This window comes from Vipera ursinii, assembly GCF_947247035.1.
Source record: "Vipera ursinii genome assembly, chromosome: 6".
Classification (NCBI taxonomy): Eukaryota; Metazoa; Chordata; class Lepidosauria; order Squamata; family Viperidae; genus Vipera; species Vipera ursinii.
Window position 1 is genome coordinate 8,855,434 of NC_139515.1, and position 13,302 is coordinate 8,868,735.

The 13,302-nt window shown below is 42.4% G+C and overlaps 1 protein-coding gene across 2 annotated transcripts in view; it reads left to right on the forward strand.

Moving 5' to 3' along the window:
- CDC123 (cell division cycle 123) overlaps positions 1-9,882 on the forward strand; it is a 31,957-nt gene extending 22,075 nt beyond the window's left edge. The window contains exons 11-14 of one of the 2 annotated variants that reach the window (XM_083366343.1): positions 2,838-2,866; positions 5,230-5,358; positions 6,116-6,253; positions 9,631-9,881. In XM_083366343.1, the coding sequence (XP_083222469.1) occupies positions 2,838-2,866; positions 5,230-5,358; positions 6,116-6,253; positions 9,631-9,663 (329 nt within the window). In that variant the 3' untranslated portion in view covers positions 9,664-9,881. Of the gene's footprint in view, positions 1-2,837; positions 2,867-5,229; positions 5,359-6,115; positions 6,254-9,630 lie in introns of both variants that reach the window. The other variant, XM_083366344.1, reaches the window with a different exon arrangement.
- Positions 9,883-13,302: the final 3,420 nt, after the last annotated feature.

Here is a 13,302-nt window from a genome sequence, read left to right on the forward strand (position 1 = left end):
CCTTGGAGGTCCTCTAGTCCAACCCCCTGCTGAAGCAGGAAGCCCTATTTCAGACAAAGGGCTGTTCAATCTCTTCTTCAAAACTTCCATTATTGGAGCACCCGTAACCTCTGGAGGGAAGCCATTCCACTGATTAATTGTTCTAACTTTCAGGAAATTTCTCCTTAGTTCTAGGTTGCTTTTTTCCTTGATGAGTTTCCATCTATTGCTTCTTGTCTGGCCTTCTCAGGGGCTTTGGGGGAGAAAAAAAAATCACAATACGGGCTACATCATCTCTGCTCTCTTTTTTTCCTGTTCACTTCTTGGCCTTGAGAAGGGTATTGAATCAGCCTTAGGAGGAACTGACTGTTCCACCCTAATTTGGGGAGGAGAAATTCCAATACGATATTGGTTATCATATTGATGTATTTATTCTCATTGTGTTCCTTTGTCATCGTTTATTTTATTGTTCTGTTATTTTACTTCCGTTTGCCTGCCTTTCGTGTTTCTAGAGTAGCCTAGAGCAGCCCTAGGCCAAGGTAGACAGCAAATGAATGTAACCAGTTGAACAAATAAATGTAGACAGATCAGATCTTGATACGTTTGATTGACACCCCATTCTCGGGTGAGAAACCTATCTGTGTCTAGCACTAGACTCAGGAAATCCGGTAGGCTTGTCCTTCACCAAGTTAGTCACCATTTATGTGAAGTGGTACAGGGTCTCCTGCTTGAGCAGGGGGCTGGACTAGAAGACCTCTGAGGTCCCTACCAACTGTTATTATTCTCTATTGTTCTAAGTGTAATGGTCTGGGGCCAAGCATTCTAGGGGGTCTTACATTCCATTCAGGGAGGGGGGAAAAAAAAGCCCTGTTCATTTTTGAAAAGTAAAATTTACATTCAGAATTTCTTAACATTAAAACGAAGCAGAAGACGTTATGCTATTAAGACAGAAGAGCGATTTACTCGGTTAACCTTTTGACGATGCGAGTAATTTTAATTTAAACAGTTTACAATTTAAATTACAGGTAGTCCTCAATCTAGAACAGGTTTTTTTTTGAGGGGGGGCTGCTGCAAAGGTCGTAACTGTAAAAAAAACATCATAGGTCACGTTTTTCAGTGCCGTTGTAACTTTGAACTTGACTTACAGCAGTTTGTTTCGTGAAGGGGTAGGCAACCTTGGCTCTTTTATGACTCGTGGACTTCAACTCCCAGAATTCCTGAGCCAGCCACGCTGAGGGGAAAGGGAGAGGATTCCAAGCTGAGCCGTGGTGGCTCAGGAATTCTGGGAGTTGAAGTCCACGAGTCATAAAAGAGCCAAGGTTGCCTACCCCTGGTTCAAAGTTGCAACGGCACTGAAAAATGTGACTTATGATTGTTTTTCACACTTACGGCCTTTGCAGCATCCCCATGATCACGAGATCAAAATTCAGATGCTTGGCTACTGATTCATACTTATGACCGTTGCAGCATCCTGGGGGGTCGTGTGATCCCCTTTTGCGGCCTTCTGACTATGGGGAAGCCAGATTCACTTAACAACCGTGTTGCTAACTTAACAACTGCAGTGATTCCCTTAGCAAGTGCGGCAAGAAAAGTCGTTTCATTTGACAATATAAATTTTTGGGCCCAGTTGCAGTTGTTAAGTCAAGGACTGCCTGTAATCAGCTTTAATTTAAAGATAGTTAAAATTTAAAATCGTTTTAGAAATTTAAAATAAGTTAAAAGATAACTTTAAACTTACTTGAAGCTTTTACCCTTTGTTTGTTTGTTTGTTTTTGCTTACTCATTTTCAATTTACACACTTCTTCTTAAAATGTTACCTATCCATCCATCCCTTGGCCTCTGATAGGAAATACTTGTGCCTTCTCTTCAGTTGGAGAGGACGAGAAAGAAGGCATAACAAGGAAGAAAAGAATAATAGTAATAGTAATAGTAATAATAATAATAATAATAATTATATATATATAAGGTAAAGGTAAAGGTTCCCCCGCACATGCGTGCTAGTCGTTTCCGACTCTAGGGGCCGGTGCTCATCTCCGTTTCAAAGCTGAAGAGCCAGCGCTTGTCCGAGGACATCTCCGTGGTCATGTGGCCGGCATGACTATATATATATATATTTAATTCCATTTATATCCCGCCCTTCTCCGAAGACTCAGGGCGGCTTACAAGCTTAGCAGTAGCCTTCATTCTATGTATATGCCTGCTTATTAGGGCTTTCACACACACCCCCAAGCGGCATTATTACAAAGTCAGCTTATTGCCCCCATCAATCTGGGTCCTCATTTTACCTACCTGGGAAGGATGGAAGGCTGAGTCAACCTTGAGCCTGGTGGGATGCGAACCTGCACTAATTGCAGGCAGCTGGTGTTACTTAAGGAGGCATTAGCCCACTGCTCCACCAAGGCTGATAATAATAATAATATAATAAGAAGAAGAAGAAGAAGGAGAAGGAGAAGAAGAAGAAGTAGTAGTAGTTGTTGGAAGGGACCTTGGAGGTCATCTAGTCCAACCCCCTGCTAAGGCAGGAAACCCTATACCATTTCAGAAAAATGAGAGAGAGAGAGAGAGAGCAAAAAAAATAATATCAGAAAGAAAATAAGACATTCATTGTTATTATTTCGTTCCCCTACTTCTCTTCCATCTCTCAGTTTTGGTCAAAAATACGCTATGTTTTGTGTCTTGTGTTATCCCCCTAGCTAAGCAAAATATCAGTAACTCTATGGAAAATTCCTGTTTCAAATTCTGGATCTGAAACTGAGCCTGTTAATGAAGAGTCTTTCAGTTTTTGCATCTAATTGCTAACCATCACCAAGATACTCACTTTTCCTACTTTATGCTTTTCCCCCCCCCTCCCTTTTTAGTTGTATTTGATGTCTACAAGGACAGTATGGTAAGTGAGTTGTTTTTTCTCCTATACCCACGCCAGTGGTTGGGAAGGTATGCAGTTAAGGATCTTGATTTTCTCCCAAAAGATTGGCAGCCTAGTCTAGCCAAGCTGGCCTGATCTTCAAAACACCGAATTTGTCACTAAGTGGAGGAGAAGTGGGGGGGGAAGTCAGGCAGTCCAAAAACGCATCTCAGAAGAAATCAATAGCAAAGCCATAGTACAGAGGGAATAAAGGGAGGCCCTCGAAGACAGGAGGAAGAATTTCTGCTAAGGCAGTGGTCAGATAAGCAGGGCTTGTACCCAGATAAATGAAGCAACTTTTTTTTAAAAAAATTCCATTTATATCCCGCCCTTCTCCGAAGACTCAGGGCGGCTTACAAGCTTAGCGGTAGCCTTCATTCTATGTATATGCCTGCTTATTAGGGCTTTCACACACACACCCCCAAGCGGCATTATTACAAAGTCAGCTTATTGCCCCCAACAATCTGGGTCCTCATTTTACCTACCTCGGAAGGATGGAAGGCTGAGTCAACCTTGAGCCTGGTGGGACTCGAACCTGCACTAATTGCAGGCAGCTGGTGTTTCTTAAGGAGGCATTAGCCCACTGCTCCACCAAGGCTCTTGAGAAAACATCTTAAGGCTCTTGAGAAAACATCTTAAGACAATCCCTCACAAGTTCCCAGGAAGATAAGCCATCTGGATTATCTAGATCAGCTGTCTGAGGAATTTTGGGAGTTGAAGTCCACAAGTCATAAAAGGGCCAAGTTTGAAGACCCCTGATCTAAAGTGCTGTCACAATAGTAGTAATCCAGACTGACATGGAATTGGCGTTTTAGTCTGTGTCTATGTCAGGGGTGTCAAACTCAATGTCATTGACGGCCGCATCAGCATTGCGGTTGCCCTCAGGGGGCTGGGTGGGTGTGGCCTGGGTGGGTGTGGCCTACTGGGTGGGCGTGGCTAGAGTGCATATGGCCTACTGGGTGGGTGTGGCCAGCTCTACAGTACATCGTTCGCATCAAGGGTGCCTATGGGGGCCTGGGCAGGAGTGGGACAGATCTGAGGGTCTCTGGCAGGAGGAGGGTCTCTGGGCCAGGGCCAAGGCAGTGGGGGCCGTTCCCTCACTGTTTCCAGGATGGCTTCGCGGGCCACATGAAACCACTCCGCGGGCCAGATCCGGCCCCCGGGCCTTGTGTTTGACATGTCTGGTCTATGTTATTGGGTTGACACTGCTTTGTGGATAAATCCAGATAGTTTACCAGAATTAAACCTAACTCAAGGAAGTCATTACTTTCTCAATGGCAAGGCTCTATTTTATTTCGGATTGTTTTAATTGCTTTGTTTTGTTTTATTCCTGCGCTCTATTAAAAACAGTCAAGTTCAATATGATTTTACACACGTTAAAATAGAAAGTTTGCACCAATTGGATGATAATGCCTGGTGATGAGTTGTATACCTTATTCTGCAATGTCATGTATTCTTTGCGCGAATCCAGAATCATCTGGCTATTAACAACATTGTGTTCCTCCAAGCAGGCAGAACGTATAACTTCATTTGCTTAAAAGTATTTATTTATTTCTACTTTCTGTATACATCAGTGGGTGTTTAGAGAATGGCAGCAGTGAAAACCTTTAATGTTTTATTCTGCTCTTGCTGAGTAACATATATTTCTGGCTCATATTGCTAAAAAATGGTGAGCTAATCTTGGCTTTATAGAATTCTTGGCATGGACCCAAAGCATTTTCTCATTTTAATTTAAGATTACGGAAAATGCCACTAGATAGGACTTCAAAACAGTTTTGTCTGTCCAGCATTTTCACTCACTGGAGTCCACACCAGATGTAGCGATGGCAGTGCTTAAACACTTGTGATCTTGCAACACTGTTTAAGAGTTGAAGAAATCCCTCTGTAGCTCTGTCAAAATCATCCTGATGTTGGTCTGACATTCCACAATTGTTTTACGGTTAAAACAGACCTTAAATTTGACTAAGAAGATTGTCTAAGGCCACTTGGTTATAAATGAGCTTTGAATGTTATCAATCCTGCCCTAACCTTCACCTCTGCACATTTATGTAGATGGAAACCTAGCAGTTCATCATGATAAAATTCTGGCATTTGGGGGGAAAAAAACCGTTCTAAAACGTGTTTTTTTTAAGTCCATCTGGAAGAAGAATTAGTGAGCTTCTAATAAAAGAAGTGAAAAAGCAGATTGAGAACACAAATGAACAATAACTTAAGAGTTTAGAAATGAACTGCATCCGTGTGGCATTTGAACATTTTTACGTTGCCTTTTATTTTATTTGTCTTTTATTTTATGTTGTCACATACTACGGCTTGTTCCATTTTGACTCTTAACCGCCCTCCATCAGGGCAGAGTGTGGCTCATTGATTTTAATCCATTTGGGGAAGTGACGGATTCTCTACTGTTTACCTGGGAAGAAATAAGATCCGGAAACAGTTTGAAAAATGACCAGACCGAAGGTGCAGCCATGGAAGAGGTAGGAGAACAGAACGGATTCATTAAAAAAAAAAAGTACAATATAAATCTACATAAAGGCATACATACATGCACTTAAGCCAACTTTCCTGATTTTGCTAGGCATGGACATTTTACTTTTTTTAAAAATACCCATTGCTGCAATTTTGCTTTCTTGGAAATGAAGTCTAAATTATAGTTCTATAATGTAACTGTAAATTAACTATGAAAGGAATAAAAGCTTCATGGACAGTAAGAATTTTAGGCTTGTGACTCACAACCAGGCGATGGAATAGAATAGTTTATTAATTGAGTAGTCTTGTGACCTTATCAAGAAGGGAGTGAGCTGAGGAATTCTGGGAGTTGAAGTCCATATATCTTAAACTTGCTGAGACTGGGAAACAGTGGGATAGGCCCTTGTCCTCCGTCCATTCACTTCTCCTTTCTCCAACTTGCAAACTAGCAATTAATGGGTGTGGAAGAAGTTGCTCTAATATCGATGGAATCTTTCAGCACCTTGAGTTGTTCTCATCTCTAGAGGTCTCCGAGGAAATCCTGATCTCGATCCACGTTTTGCAGAATCCCCAGTTTTTCTCTTCCCCCCCCCCAGAGTATGAAAGTACTGTTAGATATTTTGAAGCCGTTCACCATTTAAGAGAAGCTGCAATACACGAGTGTTTCAGAATGCATCGATTAAACTAATGAATACCCCCCCAAAAAAATTGCAAAGGAAATAATTGAGTGCATCTTTCTTGGTTTGCTCTTCTGTTCCAAATTAGGACTCTCCGTCGTTCCGTTGCACAAACAGCAACCTCACGGTCCAGCCAAGTCCGTATCTGAGCTACAGGTTGCCCAAAGATTTTGTTGATCTTTCCACGGGAGAAGACGTTCACAAATTAATTGACTTGCTGAAACTGGTAAGCAGATTTGCAGAGAGTTACGCAGAGGATTTTATTTTGACCTAAAAAAGTCATTGTGCCAGGAAAGGTTGAAACCCTTGTTTTCAGAACATTGAGTGTGTGTTCATACATGCAGACTTAACCTACCATTAGATTTTTTTTTCCATACCCAAGTTCTAGACAGTTGAGTGGAATATATAAAGAGGTTGTCTTAAAACGCATTGCAGTGAAGGAGGTAATGAGCATGTAGTCACAGGTGATTGGAACCCATCGTCCACAACACAACTGTAATATAGTTTGTAATAGCACCAGAGGGAAGGATGAGAAACAATGGTTGGAAACTGGTCAAAGAGAGAAGCAACCTAGAATTAAGGAGAAACTTCCCGACAGTGAGGACAATTAACCAGTGGCACAGAAATTTGCCTCCAGAAATCGTGGGCACTCCATCACTGGAGGTTTTTAAGAAAAGGCTAGACAGTCACTTGTCTGAGATGGTATAGGTTCTCCTGCTTGAGCGGGGGGCTGGACTAGAAGACCTCCAAGGTCCCTTCCGGCTCTGTTCTCTACTCTAGAAATCTCATTCCTGAAGGATAAAGACCTCATTCGTGTTGTGATTCAGGGTCAGCCTGTGGGTTCGGCAGTTGGGTCGGACAATTCAGAGGAGTAGGAGGAGGGGGGTGTTGGAGAGGTTGCTGAGGGGGTTGGAGAGCTTGCTGATGAGAGCCCTCAGCCAGGCCTCTCCCACCTGGTCACGACGCAGACCCAGCTGTGTGAGCCTGACAGCGTGGATGAAGATGACTCACAGCTGGCCCTGTTCAAGGAGGCCCGACGCAGGAGGCAGTCAATCAGGAGTAAACAGAGGAAGGCAATGGGGCACCTCGGAAGGAGGCAGAGAGAAGCCACGCCCTGAACTGTATAAAAGGGGAATGCGTGGGAGGGGTGGTTTGCTGAAGGCTACTGCTTGAATAGCTCCTGTTTCATGGTTCGTGTCTTGTTCTGTTTGCTTTTGTATCCATAAATTTGGCAGGCTTAGTTCCAGCCTCTTGCCTTCTTGTAAAAGGGGTTGTCCCTGCCTTTTCTGCAGGGCCGGTAGCAGGCTGGTACAGAACAATTCGCTCCCCTTGTCTACAATCCAATGTTTCTCATCCTTGGCAACTTTTGTGGACTTCAACCCCCAGAATTCCCCAGTCAGCTTGTGTGCACTTCAACTCCCAGCATACTGTCTGGGTAATTCTGGGAGTTGAAATCCAATTGAAAGTTGTCACAATCTAAACGTTTATAACTTGGCATTTTAGAAAAAAGTAGAACACCTCTGCATTAACTTTAAGGTAAGTTGAGTACTTTTTCGGAGGAACAACTTACCTTTCAAACAGTTGCAAAATTTATGTTTTTGGATGCATCTTAAAGAGAAAGTAAGGGTGGATATGCACATCTTTTCACAAATCATTTTCAGTTCTCCAAAATACCTGTTTGTGTATCCCTCTGATAAGAGCTTAGAAACTTGTTTTCAGGAAATCGAGCGTAATGGAAAACCACAGAATTTTCCCTTAGTCTCCTGACTGACTTTCTGAGCTGTTTTGCTTTTAAAATGGCTAAGTGAGGCTTGGAATTGCAAAGATTGAAATCTGGCGGAAAAGTTTTCATTGAACTCTTTGTATGTTGTTTAGTCCATGATGAATAGGCTAAAACCTTAAACAAATCCCATCTAAAACCTTTGCTGTGAAAGAATATCCATTACTTGCGATCACACAGGGTGTCTTGTGTATTTATACAGCCCCAATTCTGATCAAAGAGCAGCAAACGCTTACAAATTTTGCAAACAACCTCTTGAGGGTGGAGCTAAATATTTAACCTATAGATATTTAAAATTTAAAGCCTGCCGAGGTGGCCTGGAATGTTATCCAAGTAAGCTGTAAGCTTCCCTACTGAGGCTTTATGGTGCTTTTTAGTGAAAGGACCACAGCGGGAAAATTACCAATTCTTTCTACTATAATAAACTGTTCCTTTACCAAAACTGATCAGTCATCCTGTGGTCACACAGGACTCCATAACGTTAGGACCCTAAAGTTAGGATTGAGTGTTTTATTTTTTTATAGTATTTAGTTTGTGTTGTGTGCAGATTCTGTGTGTGTGTGTGTGTGTGTGTGTGTGTGTGTGTGTGTGTGTATAAAATAAAAAATTAATAAACGCTGCATTGGTCCATAAATATGGCATGGTCAAAAATATCAGATTAAAGATAAAATGTATGATAAAACTTTTCAATAAAAAAAATCATTTGATTTCTAATTATTATTTTGGTTACTACGATTATTGGTTCTTAATTTTACTATTGCTTTGTATTTTTTTCCCCCGATGTCTCCACCGATCTATTACATTTCTTGGTCCATGTTCAGGGATAGGCCACCTTGGCTCTTTTATGACTCGTGGACTTCAACTCCCAGAATTCCTGAGCCAGCATGGCTCAGCTTGGAAACCTCTCCCTTTCCCCTCAGCGTGGCTGGCTCAGGAATTCTGGGAATTGAAGTCCACGAGTCATAAAAGAGCCAAGGTTGGCTACCCCTGGTCTATGCCAAGCTGTTAGGATGATGCCATGGTTCAGATTATGGAGTTAAGAGAAGGAAGGTTCAGATCTACCCTGGGTCCCTCTGCAGTTTTGGGGAGAGTCATGTTCTCTCAGCCCAACCCACCTCATGTGGTGGCGGTGATTTATTTATTTATTTGTTTGTTTGTTTGTTTGTTTGTTTATTTATTTATTTATTTATTTATTTATTTATTTATTTATTTATTGAGCTTTATTGATTTATGTCCCACCTTTGTTATTTTTATAAGTAACTCAAGGCGGCAAATACAATGCTCCTTCTTCCTCTTATTTTCCCCTTAACAACAACCTTATGAAGTGGGTCAGCTAAGAGAGAGGGAGTGACCCAATGTCACCCACCTGGCTTTCAGGCGTAAAGTGGGATTAGAACTCACAGCCCAAAGTCACCCATTCGTGCCTACGGCTGAACTAGAGTTCGCCACTCCTGATGATTAGCCAAAAGTCACCCAGACTAGAATTCGCCATCTCCTGATGATTGGCCCAAATTCACTCAGATGCCTTTCATGCCAAAATTGGAACTAGAACTCACAGTCTCCTGGTGATTGGCTTAAAGTCACCCAGTTGGTTTTCATGCCGAAGACTGGACTAGAACTCACCGTCTCCTGATGATTGGCCCAAAGTCACCCAGACAGCTTTCATGCCAAAGCAGAACTAGAACTCAACTGTCTCTTTGGTTTTCTAGCCTGGTGCCTTCCGTATCCCCTGGAGAAAAACTGAAATAACAAATGAGTACACTTGTTATTAATAAATCATATCCACTCCAATTTTTGTGTTGTTCTTTTTTTTTTTAAACCAGAAAAGAAATCAGCCAGACGACGAGGAACCATGAAGAAGAGGATGAAATGGAAAACGGAAAGGCGGCCAACTCCAAAAAATAGCATTTTAACCGTAGCAGTTCTAACTTAAGAATGTCTTTGTCACCGAAGAAAAGCGATGCTGACATTGCGTAGTCGTTTAATGGAATAAAGATGCTTTCACCGCACTAGGCAAAAATTGCTTGGGAAATAGAGGTCATCGTTTATACCGCCGGGACCCAGGTCTCTCCCACTGTGTATTTTGTTTCTTGAGTGTTTGGTTTTGGTTTCTTAGTGGCTTCATATTTATAAAAAGGTAAAGGTTCCCCCGCACACGCGTGCTAGTCGTTTCCAACTCTAGGGGCCGGTGCTCATCTCTGTTTCAAAGCCGAAGAGCCAGCGCTTGTCCGAGGACGTCTCCGTGGTCATGTGGCTGGCATGACTAGATGCCAAAGGCGCACGGAACGCTGTTACCTTCCCACCGGAGTGGTCCCTATTTTTCTACTTGCATTTTTACGTGCTTTCGAACTGCTAGGTTGGCAGAAGCTGGGACGAGTAACAGGCGCTCACTCTGTCACGTGGCACTCGGGATTCGACCCGCCAAACTGCCGACCTTCAGATCGACAAGCTCAGCATCCTAACCCGCTGAGCCACTGCGTCCCTTCATATTTATAGTGCAGTGATAATACTCTGTGAATCTTTAGAAAGGCTATAATTTCTGCCAAAGAAACGACAAAAGATTGCGGATAAAATGAGACCAACGCCGGGGCCTCAGATATAATTTAATAATAGCTGGATACTATTTGCGGCCTGGCCAAAATGCTTGGGAAATGCTTCCCTCAGGGTTAGGGACAGCTGCAGTGATAACGGAAAATTAAAAATACCTTTGGCCAAACCAAACACAGGTAGTCCCCGACTGAACGACCACAGTTGAGACCAAAATTAGGTCGCTAACTCAGACATTCGCTAAGGGAGTTTTGCCCCATTTCACGACCTGTCTTGCCACAGTTGCTAAGTGTATCGTTGCAGTTGTTAAGCTGGTAACTCGGTTGTTAAGTGAACCTGGATTTCCCCACTGACTTTGCTTGTCAGAAGCAGCTGGAGTGATTTACCTCACAGCCGTGGCAAGAAAGTCATACAATGGGGCAAAACTCGCTTAACAAATGTTTCCCTTAGCAAAAGAAATGTTGGCCTCCCGTTGCGGTCGCGACTTACCCGTGTGTTTCTGAAGGACTTGCGATCAACTCTTTCTTGCCTTCGTGTAGGAACAGTTGTTAGGAAGCGTAAATCAAAATAAATTTAAATGGCTGCTGCCTCTGGCAAATGTCAGCATTATCAGTTTTTTAAACCCGGTTCTTCTGGCAGGGGCAGGCATCTTCTTTATTATTTATTATTGAACTAAGAAACTCTTTTTTTAAAAAAAAAATTGATTTCTGTGCTGCTTTGTAGCCAAGGTAAGATGGTCCTAAGGTGCCCACAGGGAGATTTGAGAGAGATAATTACATCATGCTGGTGGAAAATTTTTAAGAAGGAAAATTGTGGCTTGGGAATAAATTAACAATTACCATGCCAAACACGTGCATTTAGCTACCTGTTTCCCAGTTAATTGTTTGTGAGACAGCCAGGATTATGTTGCATAAGATGGCCAGCTCTATAGTCTTTTAATTAAATCATCAAAACTTTGTTCTTTTTCCAAGCTCTCTGCATCCATAGGCTATCATAGGGAAAACCATTGGCTGTATCATTTGATCTTTGTAGGTAAAGATAGTAGAATAGAAATTGGAATGGAATGGAGAATAGAATAGGAATAGAATAGAATAGAAATAAAGAATAGAATAGAATAGAATAGAATAGAATAGAATAGAACAGAATATAGAGGAATAGAATAGAATTAGAATAGAATAGAATAGAATAGAATAGAATAGAATAGAATAGAATAGAATAGTAAAGTTGGAAGGGACCTCGGAGGTCATCTAGTCCGACCTCCTGCTCAGGCAGGAAAGCCTATACCATTTCAGACATATGGCTGTCCAGTCTCTTCTTAAAAACTTCCAGTGTTGGAGTATTCACAGCTTCTGGAGGCAGGATGTTCCACTGGTTAATTGTTCTAACTGTCAGGAAGTTTCTCCTTCGTTCCAGGTTGGTTCTCTCCTTGATTAGTCTCCATCCGTTGCTTCTTGTCCTGCCTTCAGGCGCTTTGGAGAATAGCTCGTCTCCCTCTTCCTTGGGGCAGCCCCTCAAACATTAGAAGGCTGCTATCATGTCACCCTTAGTCCTTTTTATTAGACTAGGCGTACGAATATATATGTGCTGGTCAGAAGCCACTCAACTAGTTACATTGTGTAGGCACCATGAATGGATTTTGGACACAAGTTATGAAATTCTCATTGTAGGGATGTCAACGTAGACTCTCTTCATTAAACTAGACATACCCAGTTCCTGCAATCATCCTTCGTATATTTTAGCCTCCAGTCCCCTGATCATCTTGTGGCTCTTCTCTGTACTCTTTCCAGAGTCTCGCCATCTTTTTTTTATATCATGGCGAACAAAATTGGATGCAGGATTCCAAATGTGGTCTTATCAAGGCATAAGGTGGTATTAAAGTCCTTGATTTACAACAATTCGTTTTAAAGTTAACAACGGCACTGCAAAAAGAGACTTAAGACCATTTTTCACACAACCATTGCAGCATCCCCATGGTCATGTCATCAAAATTCAGACGCTTGGCAACTGACTCATAGGACCAGGGCTTTTTTTGTCATAGAAAGCTCAGAACGGAGTTCCGGCACCTTTTTTGGATGGAACCTTGTAGGGTAGGCAAGGCGGGTTGTATGACATGTGTGAGTTCCGGCACCTTTTTCTTTTGCAAAAAAAGCAGTGGTTAGGACGGTTGCCAAGCCCTGGGCTCACGTGATCCCTCTTTGCTACATTCTCAGAAGCAAAATCAATGGGGGAAGCCCGATTCGTTTAGCAGCGGCCTTACTAACTTAACCACTGCGGTGATTCACTTGACAACTGTGGCAAGAAAGGTCACATAAGGGGGCAAAATTCACATAAGACTGAGCTGTACTTCAGCCCACAGAAGCGACCCATAATCTAAAAAGTGCCACATAACCGAGTTCATTGGGACTAACAATACTGCGTGATCCAATGAAAAAGGCAATTTCATTAAACGTGGCTGGTTAGGCCGATTACAATTGCAAGTACGTGAGACCCCTTCAGGGGCAGCACAACATTATCTGTTATCTAGCTACTTAAGTAGACACTTAAAAATATTAATGCTGCCCCCCTCCAACCCATTTCCCCGGAGGGCAGTTTACACTCGGTAGTAATCAGCAGAACAGATTGTTTCTCCATTCTTAATGCTTCCGTGGGCTGCAGATCCTGGCGCTGAGATCAGAAGAGTATTTGCAAGGTAACTTGAATTTAGTCCAGGAGAGAAATTAGAGTGACTGTCCCTGAATGTGAAGACAAGGCCAGCATGTTAAAGAGAGAAGTTTGCAACCCTCTTCAAGGTTTGAGAGGAATTGTGGGTTGTTGGTTTTTTCCTTCTAGATAAATTTTGGAACAAGTTGCTTCTGGCCAGGAAGCTAACACTGGTAATTTGTGCTGCCCAGTGAGATGTTTGTTCAGTGAGTTTTGCCCCATTTTATGACTTTTCTTGCCACAGGCCG